This window comes from Loxodonta africana, chromosome 17 (genome assembly GCF_030014295.1).
Source record: "Loxodonta africana isolate mLoxAfr1 chromosome 17, mLoxAfr1.hap2, whole genome shotgun sequence".
NCBI lineage: Eukaryota > Metazoa > Chordata > Mammalia > Proboscidea > Elephantidae > Loxodonta > Loxodonta africana.
The window spans coordinates 2,023,109-2,038,022 of NC_087358.1; the positions used below are offsets into that span (position 1 = coordinate 2,023,109).

General features: G+C 40.8%; 1 protein-coding gene across 5 annotated transcripts in view; it reads right to left on the reverse strand.

Annotated features, from left to right (window-relative positions):
- The window catches only part of NBEA (neurobeachin), a 914,947-nt gene that overhangs the window by 613,319 nt on the left and 286,714 nt on the right, over window positions 1-14,914 (reverse strand). For all 5 annotated transcript variants that reach the window (XM_064269920.1, XM_064269919.1, XM_064269917.1 and 2 more), the window contains exons 22-24: window positions 13,728-14,744; window positions 10,258-10,475; window positions 6,780-6,933 (exon numbers count right to left, since the gene is read on the reverse strand). In XM_064269920.1, coding sequence (XP_064125990.1) covers window positions 6,780-6,933; window positions 10,258-10,475; window positions 13,728-14,744 — 1,389 coding nt within the window. The remainder of the gene's footprint in view (window positions 1-6,779; window positions 6,934-10,257; window positions 10,476-13,727; window positions 14,745-14,914) is intronic.

Sequence of the window (14,914 nt, forward strand, 5' to 3'; positions counted from 1 at the left end):
AAGACACTGACGTAAGTCCTCCATGGTCAGTGCTGTGGGGCTGACTAAAACAACATAAGACACTGAGGTAAGTCCTCCATGGTCAGTGCTGGGGGTGCTGACTATAACAACATAAGACACTGAGCTAAGTCCTCCATGGTCAGTGCTGGGGGTGCTGACTAAAACAACATACGACACTGAGGTAAGTCCTCCATGGTTAGTGCTAGGGGTGCTGACTATAACAACACAAGACACTGAGGTAAGTCCTCCATGGTCAGTGCTGTGGGGGCTGACTAAAACATCATAAGACACTGAGGTAAGTCCTCCACGGTCAGGGCTGGGGGTGCTGACTATAACAACATAAGACACTGAGGTAAGTCCTCCACGGTCAGTGCTGGGGGTGCTGAGTATAACAACATAAGACACTGACGTAAGTCCTCCATGGTCAGTGCTGTGGGGCTGACTAAAACAACATAAGACACTGAGGTAAGTCCTCCACCGTCAGTGCTGGGGGTGCTGACTATAACAACATACGACAGTGAGGTAAGTCCTCCATGGTCAGTGCTGGGGGTGCTGACTATAACAACATAAGACACTGAGGTAAGTCCTCCACTGTCAGTGCTGGGGGTGCTGACTATAACAACATAAGACACTGAGGTAAGTCCTCCACGGTCCGTGCTGGGGGTGCTGACTAAAACAACATAAGACACTGACGTAAGTCCTCCATGGTCAGTGCTGTTGGGCTGAGTAAAACAACATACGACACTGAGCTAAGTCCTCCACGGTCAGTGCTGTGGGGGCTGACTAAAACAACATACGACACTGAGCTAAGTCCTCCATGGTCAGTGCTGTGGGGGCTGACTCAAACAACCAGGATGGCAATCACATGGCACAAACAGACAAAAAGATTACACCACTTCAGTCTTTTGCTATCAAAATGGATCATAAATAATAGCTGAATTTATTTTTATTATCTCATTTTAATCTTCAGAGTTCTGAATATGACAAGTTTATTTTAAGAACTGGAAGATTATTCTATCATTATAAGATTCTGAATAAAGAATTTTAAAGATAAAGGAAACATTCAGAGCCTTCTCCATCCAGTGCACGTCACACATATTACCTACGTTGTAAGTATACCTCATACCTTTTTGTAAGTGAAGAAACTGAAGTTGAGGTCAGATCTAGTAAGTGGTGCGGCCCATGTTACAACACAGATACATCTAATGCCAAAGACCATACACCTGCCACCAGATCCTAATAACTCAGAAAAGAGGTCATGTCTGTGTCTCAGTGATACTGGGGCAACAGGTTTAACAAGGTCATTCTTGAGGAAAAGGAGACCCACCCTTATTCCAACCAATGGAAAAGACACATCCCTGGGCTGAGGTGTGGGTCATTGTTTCTTGAACAGGGAATTACCAGGAATACTTAGCATTCTACTCATCTTCTCAAAAAAATAGAGTTTTAACATTAGAAATGTCAAATGACAAAAGAAAAATAAGTATGGGTAAGTGTGAAAAATTACATACCTTCTAGTAGAAAGTAATGGCCCCAATATTTAGTTAAATTGCTTAAACAACTAAGCTTCAATAAATAGTATGAAAACGCACGTTCCTGTCTAATAGGAAAGTTTTAATTTTTCTCAAGCCCTAACTTTTGAATTGTCAATGCCCAGTAACAAGTAACAAAATTTTCACACAAAATAAGTGTACCATGACATTCTTATTTTATATGGAGATCAAGCTCTAAGCCAGGAGTGAGCAAACTACAGCCCATGGGTCATATAAGATTTTCTTATATAAAATGTTATTGCAACACTCCACGCCTGCTTGCTGGTGTGCTGTCTGTGGCTGTGTCTAACGTACAACAGCAGAGCTGAATAGATAAGACAGACACCACAGGGCCCACAAAACCTATCCGGCCCCTGCAGGAAAAGCCTGCCAACCTTTGCCATAAACCATCATTACTCATATTTATTCATAAAATGCATATCTGGATATATAAAGTATGAGTATTTTTGTAAAAAAACTACCGTAAATGTAAAAAAAAAAATGACCAGATCTCTTAATCATTAACTTTCAAACGACTCTATCTCTATTCACATATCTAGGATTGAAATTCTAATGGTATCTACAGATCTATCTTTCCCTTGGGAATCTCTATGTTGCAAATGTTTCCTTTTTTACTTACTCCTTCCCAAACTCTTTTGGCTTTTAACATTTTAAATCTAAGTTCAAAAAGTCATGTACCTTTAGCTCCGACTCCCTTCTTTCTGCAATCTCCCCCCTCCTAACTTTTTCCCTCTACTACGTTTTATCTAGAATAGTGTGTAATCCAGTAACAGAAACAACAGTCGGCAGTCAGCACCTATCACGGTTCTACCAGACATGAAGTGGGAGAAAAGGACCTGGGTGCTTCTTTTAAGTAAGCGGTTTATTTAAAGAACATAAAATCAGCTATGTTGTACAACCAGGCATAGACAGAATCAGTGAATGGTCCAAAATAATAGAGAGACAGACAATGAACAAAAGTTTCTATGGCTGAAGGAATTTCTGAAGCCTATCGAGAAAGGTTTAGGCAAGGAGAAAGCAGCTTCAAACTGTAAACTATAGTGCTCAAGTTTAATTTAATTATTACTCAAGTTGACTAATAATTTTAAGAGTTAAAACTCAAAATGTCAGTATCTTTACATTCATTATGAAATAAAAATAAGCCAATTTGGGTGGTGAAATAGTATATAAATTATAATATTATTTAAATTATTCATTAATATTTCCTCTATCTTGATAGTTAAACATCTTCTGGCCTTAAAACTTAGAAGAGTATTTAGCAAAGTAAGAACATTTCAAACCTACAGAAATTTTAACAACTGATTACTAAACTTAAATCCATAATCAACACCCATGGGCAGCAGTCAAGAAATCAAACAACATATTGCATTCAGCAAATCCACCGCAAAAGACCTCTTTAAAGTGTTAAAACGCAAAATTGTCACTTTAAGAACTAAGGTGCACCTAATCCAAGTCATGGTGTTTTCAATAGCCTCATACGTACACGAAAGCTGGACAATGAATAGAGGACAGAACTGATGCCTTTGAACTGCAGTGATGGTGAAGAATATTGAATATAGCATGGACTGCCAGAAGAGCAAACAAATCTGTCTTGGAAGAAGTACAGCCAGAATGTTCCTCAGAAGCAAGGATGGTGAGATTTTGTCTCATGTATTCTAGACATGTTATCAGGAGGGACCATCCCTGGAGAAGGACATCATGCCTGGTAAAGTAGAGGGTTAGCGAAAAAGAGGAATACCCTCGATGAGAGGGACTGACACAGTGGCTGCCACAATGGGCTCACACATAGCAACAACTGTGAGGAAGGCACAGGACCGGGCAGTGTTTCGTTCTGTTGTACGTACGATCGCTATGACTTGGAATCGACTTGACAGCACCTGACAACATTACTAAACTAAGGGGCCCTGGTGGTGCAGTGTTTAAGCAGTCAGCTGGTAACTGAAAGGTCAGTGGTTTGAGCCCACCCAGCAGCTCCTCGGGAGAAAGAACTGGCAGTCTGCTCACATAAAGATTATGGCCTTGGAAACTCCACGGTGCAGTTTTACTCTGTCTGACAATGTTGCTATGAATCAGAATCATCTTGATGGCAATAGGTTATTACCATTTATTTTAAATATAGAGCTATTTTTTGTTTTACACAAAATTTTAAAACTTCAATATTACATTTTACAGTAAATTTCAATACAATTTAGTTTCTTGACAAAAAATGATGATTATAAAAAATAGAGCAAAAATTATATGATAAAGAAAAATACCAGGTAGAAAACATTGATTTGTTCAGTTTTTAATGTACAGAAGGAAAAAAACAACAACCCTTCCCTGCCTCAGTATTAGAATGCATTTTAAAAATCATCCATGGGTCTCAGTTCATCAGAACCAAGTATGGATCATCAGAGGAAGGCAGGTGGAAGAGGAGGGATACACCCTCACAGAGTGCTGCAGGCTTCCTACGGGGCCCCTCTTTCTCTCCACGCCTCCCTCCACTGCCTTGGTTCAGTGGCTAATTCCTTAAGGCCCTGAGGACGGTGGCCTCTTCTGATGCAACCTTCCTGAACTAGACTCCTCTCTTTGCAGATTTCTTGAATAAACACATGGGTGCAACAGAGGCCTTTGTGTCTGTGGAGGGGAAGAGGGCTGAGGATGCACTCTGTAGCTGCTCCCCTTATTTCAGTTCCAGTGCTGCACTGGTGGTGGTGGCATTGACAAAACGGTGATGAGAAAAAGAGCCACGTAGAAAATGCTTGTTCACGATGACAGAAAGCTAGCGCTCAATTTGAGAAATGTTGTATCACCAAGCAACAGCCATCTTAAGAAAACACGGCAGGCTTCTCTCTGACAGAGATGTACTTCTCGGGCCTAAGGATGAGTTTCGATCTACCAGCAAGAACAGAGACATGGGAAGTGTATTTCTGTATGCTTCCCATCTGAGCAGTGGCTCTGCAGTCCATTTGTTTTGATAGGAATCAGAGATGTTTGTTAAATAACTAAAATTTAAATTTGTAAGGAACAAACTCGTTATTTTGCATCTGTTTGCATTATATTTTAAAATGACACATAATTAACATTAAATTCCTTTCAAATCCATTTTATTAAAATATTTCAATATTTTTATACAGAAAGAAAGACAAGGGTAGACTTTTTAAAATAAACGTTTAACCAGTAAGTAAGTAGGATGAAAATGCTACGAGAGGTCATACAGGAAGTTGCTTGAGTTTTTTTAGGATTATGAAAAATTTTCAGACATAGAAAAAAGTTATGTTATTTTAGACTTTTTCTATCAGAAGCTGCCCAGATTTTAAACTAGAAACACTCTAAGAATTCATGTTCAATCACTAGATAAAATGTGGCCATCAACTGTTTTATACTATAAAGTAAACTTGATTACCTTTCTAAATGAATTACTGGCCTCTAGGCTAAACCTCAGAGAAAAGGAATGTAAGACTCCTACACCCAGTTCTAAATGATATAAAGTTTAGAGATACCATTTTAGGCAGTACATATGGGACTCTGCATATCTAATGATCACTTTTCTAAGTTTAAGTTCATGCCTCTAACTATACAATAACCACACGCTTGTATTTAGAACTCCAAGGTTTACAGAACAAGGGTTTTAGTAGATTCTCATACTACAGATTTGAAGAGATACACAGTATATGGGGGGAGGGGGGGGAAGTTAACTATTTATAGCTATAGCTCTTCCTCAGAAATATTCATCAGAATTATCAGAAAAATGTTTCCAGAAACACATATCTGGAACACAACACTGACAAATCAAAGGGGTGCAAATAGAAACTTATATGGTTTAAAGTGTCCTTAAAAACCCACTGCTGTGGAGTTGCTTCCCACTCATAAGGACCCTATAAGACAGAGTGGAACTGCCCCTGGAGTTTCCAAGGCTGTAATAGTTATGGAAACAGACTGCCACATCTTTGCCCCCAAAATTCCTCTGATGATTGTGAAGAAGGTCTTTGTTAAGATGGGCCTCGTTACACCACAGAACACCAAGTCATGTAGCCTGAGGGTTGTGAAGAAGGTCTTTGTTAACATGGGCCTAGTTACGCCACAGAACACCAAGTCATGTAGCCTGAGGGTTGTGAAGAAGGTCTTTGTTAACATGGGCCTAGTTATGCCATAGAACACCAAGTCATGTAGCCTGAGGGTTGTGAAGAAGGTCTTTGTTAAGATGGGCCTAGTTACGCCACAGAACACCAAGTCATGTAGCCTGAGGGTTGTGAAGAAGGTCTTTGTTAACATGGGCCTAGTTACACCACAGAACACCAAGTCATGTAGCCTGATGGTTGTAAAGAAGGTCTTTGTTAAGATGGGCCTAGTTACACCACAGAACACCAAGTCATGTAGCCTGAGGGTTGTGAAGAAGGTCTTTGTTAACATGGGCCTAGTTACACCATAGAACACCAAGTCATGTAGCCTGAGGGTTGTGAAGAAGGTCTTTGTTAACATGGGCCTAGTTACACCACAGAACACCAAGTCATGTAGCCTGAGGGTTGTGAAGAAGGTCTTTGTTAACATGGGCCTAGTTACACCACAGAACACCAAGTCATGTAGCCTGAGGGTTGTGAAGAAGGTCTTTGTTAAGATGGGCCTAGTTACACCACAGAACACCAAGTCATGTAGCCTGAGGGTTGTGAAGAAGGTCTTTGTTAACATGGGCCTAGTTACGCCACAGAACACCAAGTCATGTAGCCTGAGGGTTGTGAAGAAGGTCTTTGTTAACATGGGCCTAGTTACACCACAGAACACCAAGTCATGTAGCCTGAGGGTTGTGAAGAAGGTCTTTGTTAAGATGGGCCTAGTTACACCACAGAACACCAAGTCATGTAGCCTGAGGGTTGTGAAGAAGGTCTTTGTTAAGATGGGCCTAGTTACACCACAGAACACCAAGTCATGTAGCCTGAGGGTTGTGAAGAAGGTCTTTGTTAACATGGGCCTAGTTACGCCACAGAACACCAAGTCATGTAGCCTGAGGGTTGTGAAGAAGGTCTTTGTTAACATGGGCCTAGTTATGCCACAGAACACCAAGTCATGTAGCCTGAGGGTTGTGAAGAAGGTCTTTGTTAAGATGGGCCTAGTTACACCACAGAACACCAAGTCATGTAGCCTGAGGGTTGTGAAGAAGGTCTTTGTTAACATGGGCCTAGTTACGCCACAGAACACCAAGTCATGTAGTTTCACAGTGACACCACTAGATGGAGGCAAAGTACTTACAGTTGGTGAAGTAGCAGCCGAGAGCAGAGGTAAAATTCCCCCACAGGCAATGATGATGTTGTCCACCATTTGGGAAATGAGGTGAATTGTGTTATGTACAAAAATAATATTTTCATTGCTATTGACAAAATCCATTACTGACTTTGTGGAATGGCTAAAATAATAGAAAAACAAAATGCAATGAACATTTCCTTGGCTTAAGAATAACAAGTTTAGATACTTTATTTATAATAACAACATTTTTTATAGAATATTAAGACAAGGTAAATAAATTCAAAACAGTGTTACTAGAAAAAGAAAACAATTTACACCTGAGAGACACTACCATATTGTCAGCACTCATCTCAGCAGGGTTTTTTGTTAGCGTGTGTGTGTTGCTGTTTTGTGTGTGGATGGGTGCCTGAATGTAATAACTCACTTATTATTTTGTCTGTTCGTAAAATACAGTGTAGTAAGCAGATTCTAAGGCTATGGCTTGGTCAACAAATGTCTTTTTTTTTTTTTGCTGAAGCCGATCAAGTTAAAGTTTTTTTACCTTTTAGGCAGTTATCACCCACCTGTGAGCAGCCATGGTGAAAATGCACACTGCTGGTCACAGACATGACATGACAGGGGTATAAGTGAACCAGTAAAAAGTCAAGGACTTATTGAATAAAAAAGGTAAGAAGTCGTCAAAGTAGATGAGCAGTGACACTTTCCCTACAAAATATGCAATGGAGATACCCAAAGAAATGCTTTTGTAGTTCAGTGTCAGTCAACAATACGAACTGTTTTCTGATGAGACAAAAATGAAAAAAAAAGCGATCACTCCATGATCAAAGTTAAGTCAATGATTCTCACCTTTTTAGAGTTGTAAAACATTACCTATTACATCTTGGGATCTCAAGATGTTTTCCTCTCTCTTAAAAATAAAGGGCTTTCTTTTAAAATACTGAAGTTGCATAAAGTTTTGTTTAGGGAATTTCATGAGAGGAAGAAAACAGAGACATACTGTGTTGATGGAAGGCAAGTTGAGTAGGAGTCAAGTGGAGGCTCCCAAGGAATTCAGTAGATGACAAATTCATCTTATATATTAATATTCGTATTAATAGTGGGTGTCCCAATTTCCCTAAGCAACCGTTCCTAGGTGATTTAGCACATAACAATGTTAGCAATGGAAAGACCATGAGCACCTAAGAACAAATCAATCAGACTAAACCAGAGGTAAAATCCATCTGGGCAGACTCTGGAGTCCTGATGGCGCAGTGGTTAGGAGCTTGGCTGTGAACCAAAAAGGCTTGCAGTTCGAATACACCAGCCAGTCCTTGGAGACTCTACAGGGCCGTTCTATTCTGTCCTATATGGTCACTATGAGTCAGAATCGACTCAATGGCAAGGGGTTTGGTTTTGGTTAGACAGACTTTATTGACAGCCATTCCTTCTTCCCTGCTGAGAAGGGCGGGCTTTTGTTCTATTATTGAGCTGGATATTAATGGGTGCAGAAAAGGCTAGCTTCATCCAGCCACTGGGTCGTTAACCAAGACTGGTCTATAGAGGCTGATCGTTATAATCGCATTCCCTTTTACTGATAACTGATTGGAGATGAGCGTGTTACCCTGCTGGCCCATAAGACATACGGACAAATTCTGTGAAAGGCCTCTTTTAAGCAGAAAGAAAAAAGAAGACAAGAACAAAAAGGAGGAACAGGAGGAAGGAGGAAAAAGAAGAGCAGCCCTGCCTTCTGATTTGGGAAAGTTCTCCACACTGAATTTATGCTGGGACCTGAAGCAGTCATCCTGAATGTCAAAAGGAAAGCTAGGAGAAGCAGGGAAGGCCATCTCAGCCTGAGAATATCAGGCCCCTCAACTGAATTTATGCTGGAAGCTGAAGGAGCCATCCTGAATGTCAAAAGGAAAGCTAGGAGAAGCAGGGAAGGCCATCTCAGCCTGAGAATGTCAGGCCCCTCAACTGAATTTATGCTGGAAGCTGAAGGAGCCATCCTGAATGTCAAAAGGAAAGCTAGGAGAAGCAGGGAAGGCCACCTCAGCCTGAGAATGTCAGGCCCCTCAACTGAATTTATGCTGGAAGCTGAAGGAGCCATCCTGAATGTCAAAAGGAAAGCTAGGAGAAGCAGGGAAGGCCATCTCAGCCTGAGAATATCAGGCCCCTCAATTGAATTTATGCTGGAAGCTGAAGGAGCCATCCTGAATGTCGAAAGGAAAGCTAGGAGGAGCAGGGAAGGCCATCTCAGCCTGAGAATATCAGGCCCCTCAATTGAATTTATGCTGGAAGCTGAAGGAGCCATCCTGAATGTCGAAAGGAAAGCTAGGAGGAGCAGGGAAGGCCATCTCAGCCTGAGAATATCAGGCCCCTCAATTGAATTTATGCTGGAAGCTGAAGGAGCCATCCTGAATGTCGAAAGGAAAGCTAGGAGGAGCAGGGAGGCAATCTCAGCCTGAGAATGTCAGGCCCCTCAACTGCTTAAGCTGCTGATGGTGGAGTACTCTGTTGCATACAGCCATACATTTATTAATTGACATACATGCACATGTAAACGAAACATTCAAAATTGATTAATTTGTTGCATATTTTATATTAGAGATTTAGACTGAGAATGAGGAAAGATACTGATTTATGTGTACTTCTGTCTTCTTTAAGTGATTATATTTGAACGGACATCTACTAGTCATTTAAATAGCATAATCTCTAAAAACATAAATTCTATTAGTTGATTTAATATTTAATTTTAGAAGCACATTTATAAACTTATAGCCAAGAAAAAAATTAGTACATCTTTTTTTTTTTTTTTCTCAGTGGATTTATTTTCATAGGAAGAGATAACAATGTGGAAGGTGAATTTCTTTTGGAGAAGCCTCTTATATATATACAAAAGGTAATGCCAGGTTTCAGAGTTTTGCTTTTTAATGGTCTAAGGTCTTTTTTTTTTTTTTTTTTAAGGTCTTAGATCCTTCTTGGTTTGAGCCCCAGGCGTTATAACCCTTACGAAAATAATTACGTTTCTGTCAAAAATCTAAATGTTCAATTATTTTCAAGCAGCTCTTACTTTAAAATACAAACTTTCTAAAATTAAATGTCTTACTTCTATTTTACCCACACAACAGAAATAAAAACCACTCATGTTAGCTAAATACAGGTGCATATGTGGTTGAGTGCCTGCGAAGAGGAAGGGCGTGTCTGCGTACGAGGCTGTGTGCATGTAAGTGTTGGCCAGCAGACGAGTCCAACCTTGCTGTTTCTGTCTGCAACCTAGTCAGAAGCTTGGCTTTCCAAACTTCATACCAAGCTGTTACAGAACTCAGAATTCCAGAGCCCTCAGCCCTTGGATCAGGGCTCTGGAGGGAGAAGTTTATTTTTAATAAATTTAATTTGTGTTATTCAGTGCTATAATTCACTCATGAATCAGTTTCATGCCATTAATTAAAAATACTCATTTTCCTAACTGGAAGTAGTCTCACTTAAAGGAAGGAAATCTTTCTACCTCCTCCAAACATGTACATCTGTTTCTAACGCAAACAGCAGGTCGGTGAGAAGCCGCTGGTGCATCGGAGACCATTTAAATTCCGGAATCCGAAACATGGTGGTGCGGGGACCTGGGCTGAACTGGCGCCGCTGTTCCTCAGTCATTGGCATCCCCCGGAATCCCAAATCAACTCTGAGGTCTCGGTCTTGTTGGGTGATAGACCGACCCTGAACAGCCTAAGGAAAGACAAGGTAACCTTTTGTAAAGAACAAAATCAACATCTGAAATCAAAAGGAAAGCTGTGAGTACGGTAAAGAGGACAAGTGAGTACAGGAAAGCTCTTGCCTATGAGTCAATAAGGTTGATAAAGTTTACTCATGTCACTCACCTGGCGATTCTCTGCCCAGGAATCCTCTGAGCTGGAAAGCTACTACCGCAGTTTCTATTTTACTATTGCAAAAATGAGGCAAAGTAATCACACACTCAAGATTACCACCAAAGTGCAGATTGAAAACTAGATCCTCTTTATTTCTGTTTATCTCTGGTAGACAACACGACCACCTTACAGATGGAAGCATATGAAGTTAGACCACGTGACCTCCTTGGAGAAAGAAGCATACGAAGTTAGACCACACGACCTCCTTACATAAGGAAGCATACAAAGTTAGACCACACGACCTCCTTATATAAGGAAGTGTATGAAGTTAGACCACACGACGTCCTTACAGAAGGAAGCATACAAAGTTAGCCAACACGACCTCTACAGATGGAAACATAAGAAGGTAGACCACACGACCTCCTTACAGAAGGAAGTGTATGAAGTGAGACCAAAAAACCTCCTTAAACAAGGAAGCGTGTGAAGTTAGACCACACGACCTCCTTACAGAAAGAAGCGCGTGAAGTTAGACCACACGACCTCCTTACAGAAGGAAGCGCGTGAAGTTAGACCACACGACCTCCTTACAGAAGGAAGCGCGTGAAGTTAGACCACACGACCTCCTTACAGAAGGAAGCGCGTGAAGTTAGACCACACGACCTCCTTACAGAAGGAAGCGCGAGAAGTTAGACCACACGACCTCCTTACAGAAGGAAGCGCGTGAAGTTAGACCACACGACCTCCTTACAGAAGGAAGCGCGTGAAGTTAGACCACACGACCTCCTTACAGAAGGAAGCGCGTGAAGTTAGACCACACGACCTCCTTACAGAAGGAAGCGCGTGAAGTTAGACCACACGACCTCCTTACAGAAGGAAGCGCGAGAAGTTAGACCACACGACCTCCTTACAGAAGGAAGCGCGTGAAGTTAGACCACACGACCTCCTTACAGAAGGAAGCGCGTGAAGTTAGACCACAAGACGGCCTTACAGAAGGAAGCGCGTGAAGTTAGACCACACGACCTCCTTACAGAAGGAAGCGCGTGAAGTTAGACCACGCGACCTCCTTACAGAAGGAAGCGCGTGAAGTTAGACCACAAGACGGCCTTACAGAAGGAAGCGTATGAAGTTAGACCACACGACGTCCTTACAGAAGGAACTGTATGAGGTTAGACCACGACCTCCTTAAGAAGGAAGCACATGAAGTTGGGCCACATGACCTCCTTACAGAAGAAAGCATATGAAGTATACTGAATACGTGTCAAACACAAAATCAGAAGAAATATTACTAGAATAGAGTCAAGTTAATTTCAAAGACTACTTCACTCACAGTACTTCAAATGTAGAAAAACAAATGTCCTTGGTAAGTTAGAAAACAAACAAACAAATCCTATGAACTCTGAGTAACAACCAGGCATGCCTAGAGATTAACACACCACGGTTTTCTTTAAATAATCTGTGCTGAATTCAAAGTTTTCATCCTCTGTCAATTATCACTGTAATACAACTGCCACAAAAATGGAAATCGGCAGTTAACAGAAGAAATAAAAAAACAGAAACACCTTTTCCACAAAAAACATGTTTTTAAAGAATTGTTATGAAAGTATAAAGACACCAGTACAGTTTATTCTTCAAAATATAATTGTAAGGGAAACACATTAATTGACCTTCAGTGATTAAAAACTGAGTGAAAATCCCCCAGGCAACAACAAAGACAAAATCATTAAGGGGTAAAAATATTACTATAAATTTCTTAAACTCTTAACCATAAGGTATTGTTTAGCCTAGAAAATAAGGAAGTGGCCTTAAAACTCAAAGCACAACAATTAAAATACAAATGAGAAAAACTCCTCTGTTTTTGGTTTTATTCCGGTAAGGCCAAACGGCAGCACCAACATTTCCTCACCACCAGGACTAAGAGTCTTGAATTCTCTTACAACAAATTCCTGTTCATGAGGTTTTAGAAAATAATTCTCACTGCTAATAATTCCAGATTCTCTCAGCTATAATACCTGCATTATGGGATTGTTGTGAGGATTAAATCTGTAAACTCAGAGCACAGTGCCTGAACCATAAATCCCAAAAAACCGAACGCAGTGCCGTTGATTCCAACTCACAGCGACTGTATACAACAGAGTAGAACTGCCCCATAGGGTTTCCAAGGCTGTTGTTATCTTTATGGAGGTAGACTGCTGCATCTTTATCCCATGGAGGCATGGTGGGTTTGAACCCATGACCTTGCAGTTAGCGACGAAGTGCTTAACCACTGTACCACCAGGGCTCTTTTGGACCATAGTACGCACTGGGTAAGTAACAGGCTCCTTTCCCTTTCCCTTCCCCTTCACTTCATCTACCTCTTCAATCTGCGCCCTGGTCCTCTTTTCTACATCCACAGAACAGGGTTGGGCCTGCAGCTTAAACGGTTAAAATTAATCAAGTATTCAGAATGCAAGCTCAAGTACAAAACGTGTGGATCACAGAGTGATGTGTAGTCAGAGCCATGGAATGCTAGAATTGGTAAAGGCCATAAAAGTCATATTTTGATCTAGTACAACCTCTTGTACTTTAGAAGGAAGCTTAGGCCCAGAGAGGTTGAGCAATGTTGCGCAGACAGTAACTGGCAGAGTTGGAACTATAATTCAGGTATCTGTATTCTCTCTTATATATGCCACCACACTACTTGACTCCATATACAGAAAAACATGCAAAAGCTGGAACATGTGTAAGATGGAAACCTGTCAGAGGAGGAAAACTCAAATATTTTCCACTAAAACAAGTGATAGAAAAGTGGTAAGACTGCACCCTGTCAAATGTAGAAAACTTGTGAGACCCAGAAAAACAATGCAGTCCCGTTGAGGTCTGGCTCTCACAGGGTTCACTGTATTACTGTGATGCCATAATTGAATAAAAAAAAAAAAAAATTTTTTTATACTGAATATTAATTGCATATTAATATAGTGTAATTGGTAGGAAATCAGTCTGCTTCTGTGCTGAAGTTGCTATGAGTTGGAACGGACTCGACAGCAGCTAGTTTTTTTTTTTTTTTCTGTGCTAAAAACCTAAAGTCTGTTCAGTACGTTTTGTTTGTCTCTAGACCTCATATGGGAGAACTTACTTGGGTGGTAGTGGTCGTCTGGATCTTTCGGACTTCCTTCCCTGACTCTTTGCCGTCGTCAGACCTCTCCGTATCTGAAATTATACTTCCAGCATCAATATTTGGTACAATTTTGCTACCAGAAGGCTCAGTTTCCAGAGTTGTGGCAGTCATTTCTGCATATTCTAACCCTTTAGAAGGTGGTGTTAAGTCTCTCTCAGAAACAGTGCTCATTCCATCTGAAGTTGTATGGATTTTGAACTCCTTTTCCTCGATCATACTTGATGTACAAGTCAAGTCTACATTAGCAGTCATGTGAGCAAGCAGTCCAAGATCATCGCCAACACCGAGACGAACTTGCGTATCTTGAATATTTGGGATAATGTGATTGCTGGAAAGTTCCGCAAGGAGCTTCTCTTCCTGTTTGGGTGCTTTATCAAAGAGAAATGATGTGCTACTGTTAGAAAGGTCATCTTTCTCATCTGCTAATGTTATCAATGGACCATTATCCTTGTCTTCGTTTTTTTTAATGACACCAACACTACTATGTACGTTGTTCTGGAGCTTCTCAACAGCAGCACTGTACACGTTATCCAGCAAAGATTCAACCTCCACAAGGGCACCATTCTCTCCACCTACTAAAGTCTCTGGAGATAAATCCATATCATCAAGTTTTACTTCGGTTGCTTCCACTTTTTCTGCTTTTATATCAACTAAAAGATCATGCACTTCCACATGTACACCACTTCCCGGTCGATCTGAGTGTCCAAGGATATCATCTGGCACTTTTGTTGACATGAGTAAGTCTCTGGCATCTGTGCTAACAGGGTAATCGGTCTCACTTTCTGGGCTCTGGCTCTGTGCAAGATCTTCTATCTCTCGAATTTCCATTCCACCCTTTGCTCCTGTTGTCTGCGAGGAAAGACCAGAGATGGTGCTCACGCTCCCTTTCTTTCCCTTTTTAATGTTTTCCTCTTCTTGTCTTTGATACTCCTCATACATTTTGGCTAGGTATTCCTTATGGGCTTCATAAGTGACCTTAGGAGGAATAAGTAAAGGAAAATATTTTACATGAATGCATTCTGTATATGTTAAGAAGATATTGGATGTAAATAAAATGGTGGTGATAATAGAAAGACAGTGGCAGGAATTTTAAAATTTCAGAATTAGCACATATTAATCCTAAGATAAATGCTTGCTTTCAACAA